The 15,056-nt window shown below is 43.4% G+C and overlaps 1 protein-coding gene and 1 long non-coding RNA gene across 6 annotated transcripts in view; one reads left to right on the top strand and one right to left on the bottom strand.

Annotated features, from left to right (window-relative positions):
• The window catches only part of LOC124946861, a 29,690-nt gene extending 15,492 nt beyond the window's left edge, over positions 1–14,198 (bottom strand). Inside the window, exons 1-2 of the long non-coding RNA XR_007100223.1 lie at positions 13,370–14,198; positions 12,339–12,439 (exon numbers count right to left, since the gene is read on the bottom strand). This is a non-coding gene — a long non-coding RNA (uncharacterized LOC124946861). The remainder of the gene's footprint in view (positions 1–12,338; positions 12,440–13,369) is intronic.
• Positions 1–15,056, top strand: part of LOC124946787 (protein sickie) — an 84,341-nt gene that overhangs the window by 15,906 nt on the left and 53,379 nt on the right. For 2 of the 5 annotated variants that reach the window (XM_047488011.1, XM_047488010.1), the window contains exons 1-3: positions 3,811–4,641; positions 11,731–11,848; positions 12,247–12,299. In XM_047488011.1, the coding sequence (XP_047343967.1) occupies positions 3,826–4,641; positions 11,731–11,848; positions 12,247–12,299 (987 nt within the window). In that variant the 5' untranslated portion in view covers positions 3,811–3,825. Of the gene's footprint in view, positions 1–3,810; positions 4,642–10,291; positions 11,292–11,645; positions 11,673–11,730; positions 11,849–12,246; positions 12,300–15,056 lie in introns of those variants that run through there. The other 3 variants (XM_047488012.1, XM_047488015.1, XM_047488013.1) reach the window with 3 other exon arrangements.

Below are 15,056 nucleotides of genomic sequence, written 5' to 3'. Positions count from 1 at the left end.
ACGGAGTTTTACTTTATACAGCAGCAACAACAGCAATTTGAAAAGTTGAGAATACCTTGTACTTGCAAGATACGACAAGTTAAGGTAAATAAAATTACGATAGATACATATATTTCATTGTTTTTATGAAGAAATGGATGAACGGTAGATGATACTTAGAGGAGGTTTCATGTAAAAAGCGTAAAAATCTTTTTCCAACGATTCTAGAAATATTTTGCAATAAGTTTAAAGGATAAGTAAATAATTGATTATCAAGTGGACAGATATAGACGTTTCCCGTCGATATCTATTCACTTGATAATCATTATAAAATGATAAAGTGGAAAAACATTATAACCGACATATGTACTTACGCGTTCTAGTCGTCTTACACGCGTTATTGCTCTAGGATCAATGAGTTTAGGCGAGAGTCATAAATCTTGTGAGTCACGGTGATTCGTGGCCGAACACGGCCGACCCCATGAGCGTGCAACCACGCACGATGCAAAGGAATTACGCGCACCCCCTTTCTTGGTACAATCGCGTGTCTATGTTAGGATCGCGAACGTGAACGGAGTACAAGTAATAAACGTAACAATGTATATTGCGCGTCAGCTTGGCCCTTCGTTCGTGGAAAAAGGACAAGCGTTATCTTTTTGATAACGGTATATCGAAGTTGAGACGACAGCTTGTTGTTTTTTAAATCAAATTAATAGTTGAAACATTTTTGTACCTTATTACGAAACTTGGTACGTTTTAATATTCGATTTTAACCGAATCTCTAAGATCATCTCTATTCATTTTTCTAACGATGAACGATACGTCGAGCGAAATTCGCCTTTTAAATTTCTTCAAAGCTGTTACCCCGGCTGTTAGAAACGAACATGATAGAAAGTCCCATGAGACAAGGGTCCTTTTACGGGACCTAACACCGATATATGATTGCGGCGACGGATATCATTCTCTAGTCCGCTCGTCTTCATTTATTAAGAACTCTATTCGAACGAGATCATTCGTTGATAGGTTCAATGAAAATCGGTTCAATGATTAATTTTCTAAATTCTGACGTACATCAAAATTCACAATGTAATCGGTCTCGAGAAAGGGTATATGACGATCGATATGTGATGGTGGAATATTTGTAGCTGATATCCAAGTAGATACTCATTGTTCGTAATAAAGTGTCAGAGCGAAAGAAAAAGAGAAAAAAGCTCGCGCGACAACGCTCGCGGAGGGTCCTTTGTGTGCTTGCGAGGGTTCTTCATTTTCATGTGGAAAAAATGATTCGCTATAATCCTAGAGGCAGTGACATGGCAATAACGTTGCCGTAAGCCACCCTTCGCAGGACGTAGGAGATTCAAAGTGGTTCTTCGACGATTCGTTCGATTCGTTCCTTTGAATGTTCGATGGAAAATGGCGTTAGGACGAACCGAGGGAGAACCTCTGAGAGTAAAAAGGGCTAAGCCGCAGGATCGCGAGAGCGCGCATTATTATATTGAATTTGTGGAAACGAAAAAGTAAGCCGTAAGTCGTTAGGTCGCGATATACGTATGTATGAAACGAGAAATAACTCGAGCTCCGCTTATTCTTTCCCCTCCCTCCCTCCCTCCTTCCCTCCCTTCCCCCCTCTCTCTCTCTCTCTCTCTCTCTCTCTCTCTCTCTCTCTCGATGACTCTACCAATCATTAAGCAAACTGCGTCGAGCCTGCTTCGTCTTGGTTCTTGGTAAGTGTTTACGTTGATATCTTCCTACCGAAAGTCGCAAGTTCTTCGATAGAAATCGAATTGAAATCTCACTGAAGGATACCCTTCCCACGGGCATATTGGCCCCGGAATTCAGTTTTTTCATCGAAAAAATCCGCATAACTAAATTATTACCCGCTATGTCATTTTAAATCATATTCATATTAAATCATGAAAAAATAATGACAATGGTAATCATGGAAATGATCCATTTAGAAAGGTTTTTTCAGTAATAAATTCATATAATATAAAGAAGAAAAAGAAAAGAAGAAAACGTTGGCATTCTATCGCGCATCCTAGTTCTATGGACGTATGGTATACCGAGGGAAAAGGGAATGCTCGCTACCCTGTACTACCGCCTTCTTCCACCAGCGCACACGTAATCTACTCCTTCCAGTCTTCCACCTCATACTCCTCCTCGAGCCCCGTGTTGCTTCACAGGACAGGCCTCGGTTATTTAGCATGCATCCGAAATCTTCTGCTGTGACGAGCATTCCCTATAAATATGTAGATTTCGTTTGCGCCGAGTCTCACTACGAGGGACTTTTTCAAGGGTGCTTTCCTTTCCCGGACGACTTTCATCAGCGATGTCAACCGCATTAACTTGTGTACCATTGCGAGTGACGCGACTGAGCCCGATGATATCACGTTTACGCGGGATACGAAAGAGAAAAGACGCCGATATTCACCGAGATAATGAAATGATGTATAAGGTGGGACATTTTCCTTCCTCGATTCGTCTCGTTAATTTTAATAAAAAAAAGAAAAAAGAACGAAAAAATTTGATTCTCCGAAACGTCAACGGCAAACAGTCCCTCGACGCTTAATTTTATTCAGACCGCATACTGTGGTATTTGGATTAATACAATTAAAAAGTGTAATCGCTTAATCGCCAGTCTAACGCTCTTTTTCGAGCGATGATAATTCAACGAATTTGCGAGATTTTCGTACGAAAGCATTTTCCACCGAACTACATTCTTTCAACGGTTCCTTTCAGCAAGCTACCGCTTGTCGTTTCAATAGGGATCGAGCCGGTCGTCGATTCTCCCGGAGTGCTTTTATAATATTCACCCCTAATGTACATACATGAGGGCTTGATGATTTTCTCTCGCTCCGACACAGTAAAACGTTTGCGTGACCTGCCGCTTGAAATAAAAAGAAAGAAGAAAAAAAAAGAGAAAAAAGAAAAAAAAGAAAAGAAAAATTTCATTCCTTTGGGAAAATACAATAAATTTTCTCGCTCATTTTCACATCAGAATGAATATCGATTGCAGGTCGAATCATATCGGTATGGTGGAGAACAATTGTAAGAACATCGTGGACATCTTGGAGGTTATATCGATCCGAGCGTCGACTATAAACCCGAGCATTTTTGCCGGTTATTAGGTTATTAGCCGCTTCATGTCCTATACACCTCGCTCCAAGTATGCCACTAACATGCTCCTTGGCATCTGTCCAAACGATTCATTCGTAAAATAGGCGTAAAGTAGGCGATTCGTAAAAACGAGTCGACGGGTTCGAAAATGATTACGCTAGCTCGTAACTCGAGTACTAGAGGAGGTGGAGGGATAGGAAGGGAGAAGAGCGAGAGAACCGGGTAAAATAATTGACCGGTTCTCGTCCCTTTTCATTTCACGCTCAGAGAGACTCGGATATACCTGGCTGCGCGTAGATACGTAGGTACGTACGTGGTACGCGCGGCGCGATAGTGCGCGGGCGCACAACGCAGTCTCTTCATCGTGCGGCGCGTTCGACGCTTCGAAGCATCCTCCTCAGTTCTCCCGAGTATCTTTGCGGAGCCGTCCGCGCGTTTGCCCTTTTGCCCCTTCCGTTCGATCGATCGACACAAGTTTCGATTAATAGCCGTAATCGCCCATACGATTCGCGTATCGTTCGCTTTTACCCTCTTTCTCGCTTTCTCTCTCTCTCTCTCTCTCTCTCTCTCTCTCTCTCTCTCTCCCTCTCTCCCTCTTTTGCTCCCTCCCTTCCTCCCTCGAAAGCCTATCGTACGGCTTTCATTTAGAAAATAATAATCCTATCCTAAGGATCGGCAGTGCTCTTCGACCGATAGCTAGAATTGAGGAGAACAAAAAATGTGGCTAGAATGTCCGGCGCGTCCGAGATCAAGCTACCTTGCCTTTATACGAGAAGCAATAGCAGCAGCAGCAGTAGTAACGGCAGTATCAGAGGCGGCAACAACAACAACAACAACAACAACAACAACAATAATATCAACGGTGCAAGAGCCAAGAGCAAGTCGTGTACCAAGAAGTTGACCGCATCGAAATCCATCGTTCAATCGGTAGAGGGATGTACGTCGAATGGACCTTTGGAGACTAACGTGGTAGAATCCTCTTTTCCAAGTACTCTAAGATCTCGAAACGCCTTCGGTTCCCCCAGAAAGATCGCAAATCAGAATCTAGATTGTACGACGATCAAAAAGTCACCTAAGAGGTGCCCGCAGACGGACGATCGACAGTCTACGCAGATTGGTTCTACGAATCGTTCGCCGAGAAGACGAGAATCGCCTCTCGCCGAGGACTTCGATCGAGACGAGATGGGTTTGACGTTTGACTTTTATCCGAGAAACACGGAAAAAAAGGAGCCTTGTTTGTCGTTCCTCGAATTCGAATCTCTCTACACTATGGAGAAGCAAATGTTGATGCAACCTCGTCAAGCCTTTCCTCGTTTGGAAGGTAAAGACGAGTTTCTTGGTAGCAGACGAGGCTTATACACGGAATTACCGGATTCGGATCCGTTGATTCGACAACGATTGCATCATCGCCAACAAATTGGTCCGATTGGCCCAGGCAAAAAGCTCCCCCAATTCCCCGCGGAAGGGTTCAGTTTCGCGCCAGGCTGGGCTCTGAACGCTGATCACTTTTATCAATGGCAACATCGAGGAAAAACGACTCAGCAGGTACTACGAAAGGCACAAATTTTTCCAAAGATTTCGCTCGAAAGGAAATGCTCGGCGCAAATTTATTATTCCCGAGTTGACTTCTACCCTTCCCTTGGCGCTTACTCTCCTCAATCTATCGAATTAATACAAGTATCTCGTTCGACGATAATAATTTTCACCGGGTCAAACGATCGTACGTATTTTATTTATATGAGTTAATAAATGCGAATAAAAGGATCATAATGATCGTAAAAACATGGAGCTATTAGTACGTATCATTAACATACGTAGAAAGCAATCCTCCGAATATTTTTACGATCTTTTACGATCGAAGAATCGATAGCTAAGCGTAAATGGGATCGATCGGATTTATTCGTTAAATGAAAATGAACTCCTGTCGGTGGCACACGTTACGAATAGTGTAGGTAGGTATTCTCACTTGTCGCTCGATCGAGACTCGACGTTGCAATGGCACGCTCGCACGTTCTAGCTGCCTTTCGATCACGTTTGCCGTTGCAAGCCGCGTTTCGAATTAATTGAAAAACGGAAGCAATTTCGACAAAGCCTCTCGTTTCCAAACGCTAGCTTCGATATGCGTTTAGCGCCACGCTCGCGAACCTCTCTCTCTCTCTCTCTCTCTCTCTCTCTCTCTCTCTCTCTCCCTCTCCCTCTACCCCTCTCCCTCTACCCCTCTCCCCCTCTCCCCCCGTTATTCTCTCTTTGTTATGCTCTCCGTAACTTTCCTTCTCGCTCTTTACTTTCACCGTTACTCTTCACATTTAGGTTTTTCGTTTTAAGCTTCAACGCAGCTCGCTCGATACTCTCTCTCTATCTCCCTGCTTCTCTCATTTCAGCCCCCGAGGCAAAATCCTACGAGAGAAGCGATTTTCACATTGGTCCCCTTTCGTCCCCCTCTCGTTGGGATTCCCCTATCCTACTAATTTTGAAAATCGTGCGGCGAACGTGCGGTAGGACGTTATCGAATTTTACTGCATTTCGTTTCTCCCGCGAGCGATTTACGCAAAACTTTATTTACCTCGATTCGATACACGCCATCGTATTATTATGATGCCGATTCTCTGTTAAATTTTCAATTCACCGACTCTTTGGTTTCTTTTTTCTTCCGTCCAGATGCCCTCGTAGATACGTCGATACGTTTACTTTGAGAAAAGAACTTTCGAGTATCCTCGTGCCGGCAGGTTAGAACATCCGTAAAGACTATCAAATATGCTGCCGGAGGGTGCGAAGGTACTTTGATCAATCCCAAGAAAGCGTAGCTACTCCTCCGCCGTCTCTTACTTGATGTTTACTTTAAGGGATCCAACCGACTACCAGCATCTCTCGCAAAGGAGTCACGCAAAGTGGTTCGTGATCTTGCTTTTTCGTCGCTTATACATATTGCAGACGAATCATTCCCTGACTTTCGAAACTCTCGCGATTAATCTTCTCGATCAGAGTTCTCCGGTAGAGCGATTATTTGATTCTTTTCTACTTTGGTTTTGATCAGTATCATTTGAGATTGATTATACATATGAAGGATGAAAAAAGTTCGTGGAGAATCTTTAGTCCCGTATATACGTGCGGAAGAGTAGATATCGATTAGCAGCTTTTATATTTCTCTGGGAGATATAGGTTTTCCAAGAGAGACGTCCGTGCATTCCAAAGGAGCGTGGCATGAGTCATCGTGGCGCGAGTCCGACGATTTGATTAAAGATCTATTTTCTTGGTAAGATAGTACGATGGTCCAAAGATATTTACATTGCCTTGGGGTAGGCTCATCCCCAGGAAATTCGGGGAAGGTCTCCGAGTAAAAGCGACCGAGTACGTACGAGCGACCTAAATCATTTAGCTTGCAATTGCCAATTCGTAGCCCCAACGAAATCAGCTCGTCCCTCGTTCCGTTGCTCTCTTTCCATTTCCTGTTTCTCTTTTCTTTATTTCGCAATCGCTAACTTGCGTTAGTTTGCGCAACATCAATATCAATTTTTCTTTGAAAACATTTCATTTTCGTCGTTCCTCATGAAAAACGATGAAAAGGCAAGCGCCTAAACTTGAGACACGTTGAAACAATGGAACGCGATTGCTTCTTTCTAAAAGCACCCCTCTCGCGAACGTCTTTTCGTTGATTTCTCGTTGAAAGCGGTGGTGGGGGGGAGGGGGGAGAGAGAGAGAGAGAGAGAAACGGCCGAGAAAAATCCTTTTTCCATTTTAGCCGAGGGAGCACTCGATACAACGAACCCCAAAGAAACGTCGCGAGGCTCGTTATTAGGGCTTTTTTGGGCGGACTAGCCGTCTACCAAGTTTTATCCGAAATTGGAGGCGACGTTTTTCGATATAGTCAACAAGTAAGAGACAACTGGTTTTAAAAGGACGATCGATGCGCGATCAGGCTTGATCGGATTGGCGTGGGCCTATCGGTTGCCGCATAGAAAAGCCTAGACTAAACGGAACAACGCTCGCGCGTATAAACAGGTACGATAATACTGTCATACAATGGCAGGGTTGGGCTCGCTAGCGTTCGTCTCATCGCCATTCGGGACAACTCGTAGGTATTACTCGTAGGTAGGTATATTTAGCTCGCGTGCATCGTAACGCGACGCGTGTAGGCGTAACGCGTAGGTCATTCATAAAACATAGCGTCCACGTGGCGTCACTCCGTGTGCCGTTAAAAGAATAAGGATAAAAGCAACGTCCTCAAATTCGTTCGGAGTCTATCGACAAAAATTCATAAGGCAATAGATATGTTTAAGATCTTCGTAGTGCGTCTGACTATTCTCTACTGGTAAAATTCCTCTCGCAGCCAAGTTGAAAAGTAATTTTGCGTGGCACTAGCCGATCGTATCCATGACGACGGTTCTGCTTCCTCGAACTTCTCGAGAGAATGCGAATGCGCGAGACTAGCGTCTACCGCGCTCTCTTGCAGGACACGTACGCTTCCATTCCCTTTTCCGTTCCGTACCGTTTCTAAGGGAGGACCACGCTTCCTCCTCCGTTCTTACTTACTAGGGGACCTGTAACTCGGTTATGACCGCTCTCTCTCTCTCTCTCTCTCTCTCTCTCAACTTTTACCCTAAAATCGGCGATCGAGTCGCTCTGCAGTCCTCCACTTCGATTTATAAATCTTGGCGATAATTATTTAGCATTTAAATTTGGCCTTTGGTGATGCCTAAACTATTACATTGAATCAAAAAAAAATATCTGTCCGTTATAAATTCACCGATCATAGAGAATGTTGCCTAAGCTTATGAACGTTTAATATCGTCACGTAATGATTGGGTATAGGAAATAGGATGAATTTTGTTCTTCGTCGTCATTTCAGTTACGCTCGAAGATTTATTTACAGTTTCAACGAGGACATATGATTTTTATCTCAGCGCTTTCCAAAATTTACTTTTCTTCGAAGAGGTTTGTTTGGGGGACTTTTTCTTCCTCTTCCCCCGTCCCCCTCCCACTTCCTCTTTGGACCCTTTCCTCCTTATCTTTCCTTTGCTCCTCTTTGGCTTCAGATCCCTTTCCCATCATCCCTCTTTCCGTATACGTGACTCTTCTCCTCCTGGTTCTAACCGTCGCGCCTCACCGCGGTAGGACGTCACGATGGTACGAGCAAGACAAACCAAATTTCATCTCCCTGTTCTCGGTGCGTTCATCGAGTAGCCCCTTTCGCATTAGACCGACAAAAGGCCGCTCATCCCTTTTCCAAGCCCTTTTTGATGGGCAAACGCGTCGGTCCCGCAAAATTGTCGTTACGAAGGAAAAGCCCCCTTAAATTTCGGCACGAATCTCGCCACGACAGGTCAAAGCAGAAATCCATCGCACTGCTACGGGCGAGTCGACCAAACGAATCCTATTCGCTCGGACTATCTATTGGAATCGTATTTACGTATATATATATATATATATATATACACACACACACACACACACACACACACACACACACACATATATATATATATATATCTGTATGCGTATATACGGGTAATATGTATATCGAAAAGGATCGTCAACGTTTGTAACGACGAAACGAGCTTCGCTCGTTTCATCGCGACTCCCTCGGGATATCGATAAAATTATTTTCTTCGGCCAACCATGCGAATAAAACTCACGGCACCTGACGAAAATAATTTATCCGCAATTAACTTTATCATACTTATCATCGGCATATAATCGTTTGGACAAACAACGAGCCCTAAATGGAATTTAATCGATCCGATCCTTTGCTCGTTGATTTGTGCTTTGACTCGTGTTCGAACTAATATATTTACGAGCAATTTCGATCGAACCCAATGACGCGACGCGAGCAGAATAATTCCTTTTCTTTCCCCAAGTAGGGAAATTAAACTCTTTCTTTCGTGACGCAAGTATTTCATTGTCCTCGTCGTAACTCACCTTACTTCAGGAGTATCCGATCCGTAATGCATCTGTTCTCTTTGAGAATCTATTATCTCCTAATTAAAATTCTCCTTCTTAAAGAAAGTTCGTTCTGCGCTGCTTTAGTTGCAATGGTATAATTTGTTCGTGCGACCCGAAAGAATTCCTCTTGACCGAACTCACGGTCAAGAGGAAAAAATTTTCAACACCAACTTTGGCCTATGTCGTTTTCGCCAAGCCGCGAATATTGTCGTATTCGAGAAAAGAAAATTTTCATATCGCCTACTTATTTGGCCTCTCTTCGTGCCGTTAAAAACCGATCGAATTCTTCTTGCTTGAATCTCTTTTCCTTGAATGAGTCTCGTCCTTGAACGGATGATTAATATTTCTTCTTTGACGCGTACACCAAGGCAAGATGAAATTCTACGAATTTCCACAAAACTCTAAGAAAATATAACATTATTATTGTTAGACTTTATCTTTCAAAAGGTAAAACTTTCTCTAAGGATCGTATAAAGATTACATCTTATTTACATAGTTACGTTCGACTTTCGTATTACGATTAATATTAAAGTTGAGACGGACATGTACGTATACGTATGTACCGTACAAATTGACACGTATATACGTGTATTTACTCGAGCCGCTCGTCAGGCTACAAGTTAACAGAGTTTCGAGGAATTAATTTGAGTTGTCGATGCATCGTTCGGTTTACACTTGGCTCGTTCTCATAGTCGGGCGCATCGCTTTGTCAGCTGTTATAACGATCGCGCTTACACACGTTAGTCGAGAGTCCGTTAAAGGATTCGCGATTTATTCGAAACGTCACATAGACTTATCGCTCGTATCCTCTCGCATTGTTTGCAAGCTTCCATCTCACTCATTCTCTCAAACGTTATGCGCTTGAAAAATATTCCACACCGGATATATCAGCTGGAAGGTAAACGATCCTCGTCTTCTTTCAGAAGACACGTTAGCGTGAAAAGGTAAGAGGACATAGAAGAGACCGTGCTGATCCGAAACGAGCCAAAAGTTAAAGTTGCGTTCGAAAATAAAGAAATATCATAGAATATTATCTTGAGATATTAAGATGGAGAGAGAGAGAGAGAGAGAGAGAGAGAGAGAGAGAGAGAGAGAGAAGGAGAGAGAGAAAGAGAGAGAAAGAGGGAAAGCGAATAAGAGAGTGGAAGTAAGAGAGAAAGAGAGATAGGGAGTGGGCGAAAGAGAGGGGATAGGGTACGCACCTACGCGGGGATAAGTAGCCGAGGCGTGTATTCAGTTACGTCCGGTGCGTCGCGCCGTATAGACGCGTTGCGTCTCGTTGTTTCGGTAGAGACGCGAGAGAAAAGATAAAAGAAAGGAGAGGAGAAGTAGTCCATCGTGGTCGCGCGCTCACGATGCGCCTCGAGCCATCTCGTTCTTCTCTCGGTAATCGCACCAAGAAGGACCCGAACGCGAAGGCAAACTTTGATCCGAACGATTCGACGAATAAAAGAGGAACGTGGGAAGAGAGGAGGTGTCGTTTACGTCACCCGCCGAGGATGAGAAGAAGGAGGAGGAGGAGGAGGAACGACGCGTTACGTTTTTCCGCCTCTCGGATAGATCCCGATCAGGGAATGACGAGTTACGATCGACGATTATGATCGTCGAATATATTCCTTCGTTTCCCGGTTGATTAATAAGAAGGAACGTTCCTCTTTGTTCTTTCTTTTCTTCTTATTTTCCTTCCTCCTCCTCAAATTTCCCCTTTCCTTGGGAGAACGTAAGACGAAACGCGAGAAGAGCCGTGAATGTTGCATGAAGTGAAAACGTCCTTCCTTCATTCATTCCGCAGTCGAGTTGACAAGGATTTTTTTCTTATTTTTCTTTCCTTCTCTCTCTCTCTCCCTCTCTCTCTCTCTCTCGCGCGCTCTCTCTCTCTCTCTCTCTCTCTCTCTCTCTCTCTCTCTCTCTCTCTCTACCGTTGTCTCAAGTGTGAAAGAGATATATAGACGGGAAAAGAAGAAGAAAGGAGGTTGGAAGAGATGATAGAACGTTTAATAGGGGATGAGCGAATAGAACGAGTGAAAAGATCGTTGGTTTCCGATCATAGCGTTGTGCAAAGTTCTTGATTAAAGTGCAATTGTATCTAGGTTGCTCCGAGTGAGCGCTTAGCTTTTACCAGTGTGTCTCTATGAGTCTAGAAGGACTATAATTAGTAAGGTGCGATCGGAATCATGGCTTGTATCAGGGCACCGAGATCCGTGCGCAGTTCTACCGACGATATTAAAGCCGATTCTACTCGCAACATTGTACAGGTATATATCCCTTCTCCTTTATTCTTTCTTTCGAACGTACCATCGACCCAGCCGAACGGACTAAAGAAAGTTCGTGCTTTCCGACAAAAGTTTATCACATTCATTCGACTAACTAGAGCAAAACGTCGGACGACCGTTTCGATTAGAAATTGAACGTTTACTCCGACGTTGCATGGCTCACGTCGTCCGACGAACGTGCCTTCGCCTTCGGTGGTTACGTACGTACGTACGGTTAATGATCGTAAGTGCGAGTACGTGATGGGACGTGCGATCGTGCGATCGACGTACCAATGAGAGATCGCCGGTTACGTTCCTTCCACGAACCTCCTTCGTCTACGCGCGGACTACGAACGACTCTACGTGTACTAGATGTATATACAAGTATGTAGCGATTCGTCCCATAAAATTTCATTTCTCTTTGTTATATATATATATACAGATCTACACCGACTGGGCGAATTATTATCTCGAGCGAGGTGGCTCGAAGAGACGAGTCTCCGATCTCCAAGCCGATCTCTGCGACGGAGTGCTCCTTGCCGATTTGGTGGAAGCTGTCAGTAAGTGATATATCTCTTTATTCCGGCTTGCTTCATTGCCGTTGACGATCTCGTTGAACGACACGTAAACCGATTTGACGCGCACGGACAAACGAGTAACAGTACCTACATCTACTTGTGCTCGTTTATTCGCTTATGGAGTTGGACAGTTACCTACAACGAATAGCTATACGCATTATTCTACATAATACGTCCGTACATATATACATATATATATATATATATACACATATGTATACACACACACACACACACACACATCTGTCTTTGCTCCTGCGCACGCACCTTAGCTTTATCAAAGGAAACGATTAAAAAAATTCGCCTAAGGCCTCCGAGGCCTTCCGAGGAAACGAAATAAATTAATTGATTTGGCCATTCGTTTCTTTCTTATTTTTCAGCGAATCAAAAGGTGATCGACGTTAACCGGAAGCCCAAGAGCGTTCAACAAATGGTGAGTCCCGATATCCTTGATAATATTATAATACGTTACGTTTCCCATCGACTTCCTGACGCGCTAAGTACAACGTCCTTACTCGCTTCCTCGGCGAGTCCATTAAAGTGTCGGCTTCTACGGTGGCTTACGGAGTTGTCCTTTAAAAATAGAAAGCACGTTTAGGGCACGTAAAGAAAGTCAAGAAAAGCGTCGCGGTTCGTCCGCGCAGCTAAAGCCGGCCAACTACATGTATACTTAGTCGTTTATGGATAATTTAGAGTGCATTGTGAGCGATAACATTTGCGTAAAGATATTTTAAAATTTTATAAAAATTATCATTTGTTAATAATTAATGCCTTGTGCGCCGTGGCTATTTTTCGTATGTTATTATCATTAAAGTTTCGCGAGAGAAATAACATTTCCAGCCGCAAGGTTGAGGCGCATCATCGCGTCATAAAATCTAGTAAAATCAAATCGTAAATAATGTCCTCGTAAAACTGGTCTCGCGTTTAACTCGTGGCTCGTATTACTACTCCTAGTCTCTCTCACGATCCGTTTATTTTCATTCCAATTTTGCGTCGGTCTCCCGAAAAGAGCATTGGTCGAGCATCGAACGAGGGAAGAAAAGCCAGGGGGTAAAATTAGGATGTAAAGAAGTAGTACCCTAGAGGAGTGGCATACCATAAGGATGTAAAGAAGTATGGAGCGGGAGAGGGACACTCGATGGAGATGCGCGCTGGTGCATCGCTGAGAAAGAGCAACGTCGCTTCCGGATGAGAATCATAGGCCTATTATATTTCCAATTGTCAAGCGTTAACCTACCGTCCACATTTGCATAATCCATAGTTAACATCTGTTCTGGCCTCCTTCGCGTTAAAAAGGGACAAGGAATTGTATTACGAAAGATATATTTAAGCTTGTTAGAAATTCCGCTACTACTAGTCTTTCGATCCTCCCTTCGTAGAAGGTAAGAATATACATATATATATATATATATATATATATATATATATTTTTTTTTTTCCTTTGGAAGTCCGACCAATTAACGAATATTATAGTACTTGAAAAAAGGAAAGCGCTAAATATACCTGATAAACTGTTCGCCTCGTTGTTAAGCCAGTAACGTTTTCGAGCTCACGATCGGAATCGTAAAGCTCTCGTAGGGAAGAGAAAAAAAAAGGCAAGCGTTGGAAGTAATCTTTGGCACTTTTGATGCTACCCTCGTTGTTGTTGACGTCGTCGTAGAAACGAGCGCGTGCTCCGCGCGGTAGACGCGCGTCGGTCTGCCTCGCCGATTTCGCGGTGTCGAGGGTGGACGCGAGAAGATGAGGAAAAAGAGGACTGAGAGAGAAAAGAAGGGCTTGGGTCTATAATTAAAACGTTCGCGCGCGCGCGCGCGCACGGGTATCGCTACGGTTGAACGCGCGAGCGCGAAAGTCAAATCACGTGTTTTGCCTTCGGGCTAACGCGCAGCACGCGACTTACATGCGGTCCCGTCTCCTTCTCTCTATCCTCTTTCTCTTGTCGTTGAACGACAAACAGCTGGAACAAGAAACTGGCAATTTTATTACGAGCTTTCACAATTTCTTCGCTAATATAAAGGTGATCGATGATGCGATTTTTTTCTTTCAATTTATGGATTTAATATTGACTCTACGCCATTAAAAATTTGAAAAGATCCAAAGTAGAACTCGAACAGCGCGAGGCACAACGCCGTATATCTTCGACCGCGTCCACTCGGTTCGTCGCGATCTATTTCTATTTCGCAGAGTGGTCCACTCGTTTCGTCGCATGGCTCTGACTCATTCTCCGTATATATTAGTCAACCACTGCTTTGGTTCTAATGAGACTCTACGCGATAATTTTATAAATAAAAGCTCGCCGCACCGTAAGTAGGACCTCTCGATATCTCCGATGAATCTTTTTTCCTGTCTTTCTTTTTTTTTTCTTTTTTTTTTCTTTTTTTTTTCCTTTTTTTTTTTTTTTTTTTTTTTTTTTTTTTTTCTTTTTTTTTTATTCTTCAACAAGATATCTATCCATCGAAGGTAAATATCCCTTGTAGGAACATACGTATTTACATATGTAGGTAGGATCCTTGTGAAGTATTTAACTAATCACTAGAAATCTTTCGATCGTAGAAAAGACATTTGTAAATATCCGTCGCGAGTCGACAGAAATTTCAAAGAAAGTTCCTTCTTTCGCGTTCGTATAAATGGATTGTAAATGGATTGTTGACAGTGTCGAGATCGACTGAATGAAAGAGGGATTCTTACCGTACGTTCTTACCTACCAAGCGAATGAGATTTCCAACGCGCTTGTTATTAATCCTAGCCATTCGCTTTGTAACGTACAGGAATTTGTCCTACGTTCCCGTTATAATTCGATCTAATGATTTATAATTGTCTACCTTTAATAACTGTAATTGAACGTTCGATATAACGAAGTAAGCGCTTCGTAGGAACGCGCAAGAACGTACGAAGAGGTGAGGTCGTTCCATGTTAATCCGCGCAACGTGCAATTTCCTATGAGACCTCTCTTCCTTTTCGTAATGATTGTCCTTTCGTGGATATATTCTAGCGATATGGCGCCATTTCGTTGTATAATTCCGCGTTGTGTAATAATTAGTCTAAATAGATTTTACGTCGTCGCGTGCCAGAACATTTCACATGGACATGTGCACGAAGTAACGTCTTATGGCATCTTTAGACGGACCAATCGCGCGACGGGATCGGCACGAGGAGCCACGTGGATACCTGCTCGGATGTTGCTTTATGG

This window comes from Vespa velutina, chromosome 2 (genome assembly GCF_912470025.1).
Source record: "Vespa velutina chromosome 2, iVesVel2.1, whole genome shotgun sequence".
NCBI lineage: Eukaryota > Metazoa > Arthropoda > Insecta > Hymenoptera > Vespidae > Vespa > Vespa velutina.
Note: the sequence above shows the minus strand (reverse complement) of the source record. Positions and strands in the feature narration are given on the sequence as shown.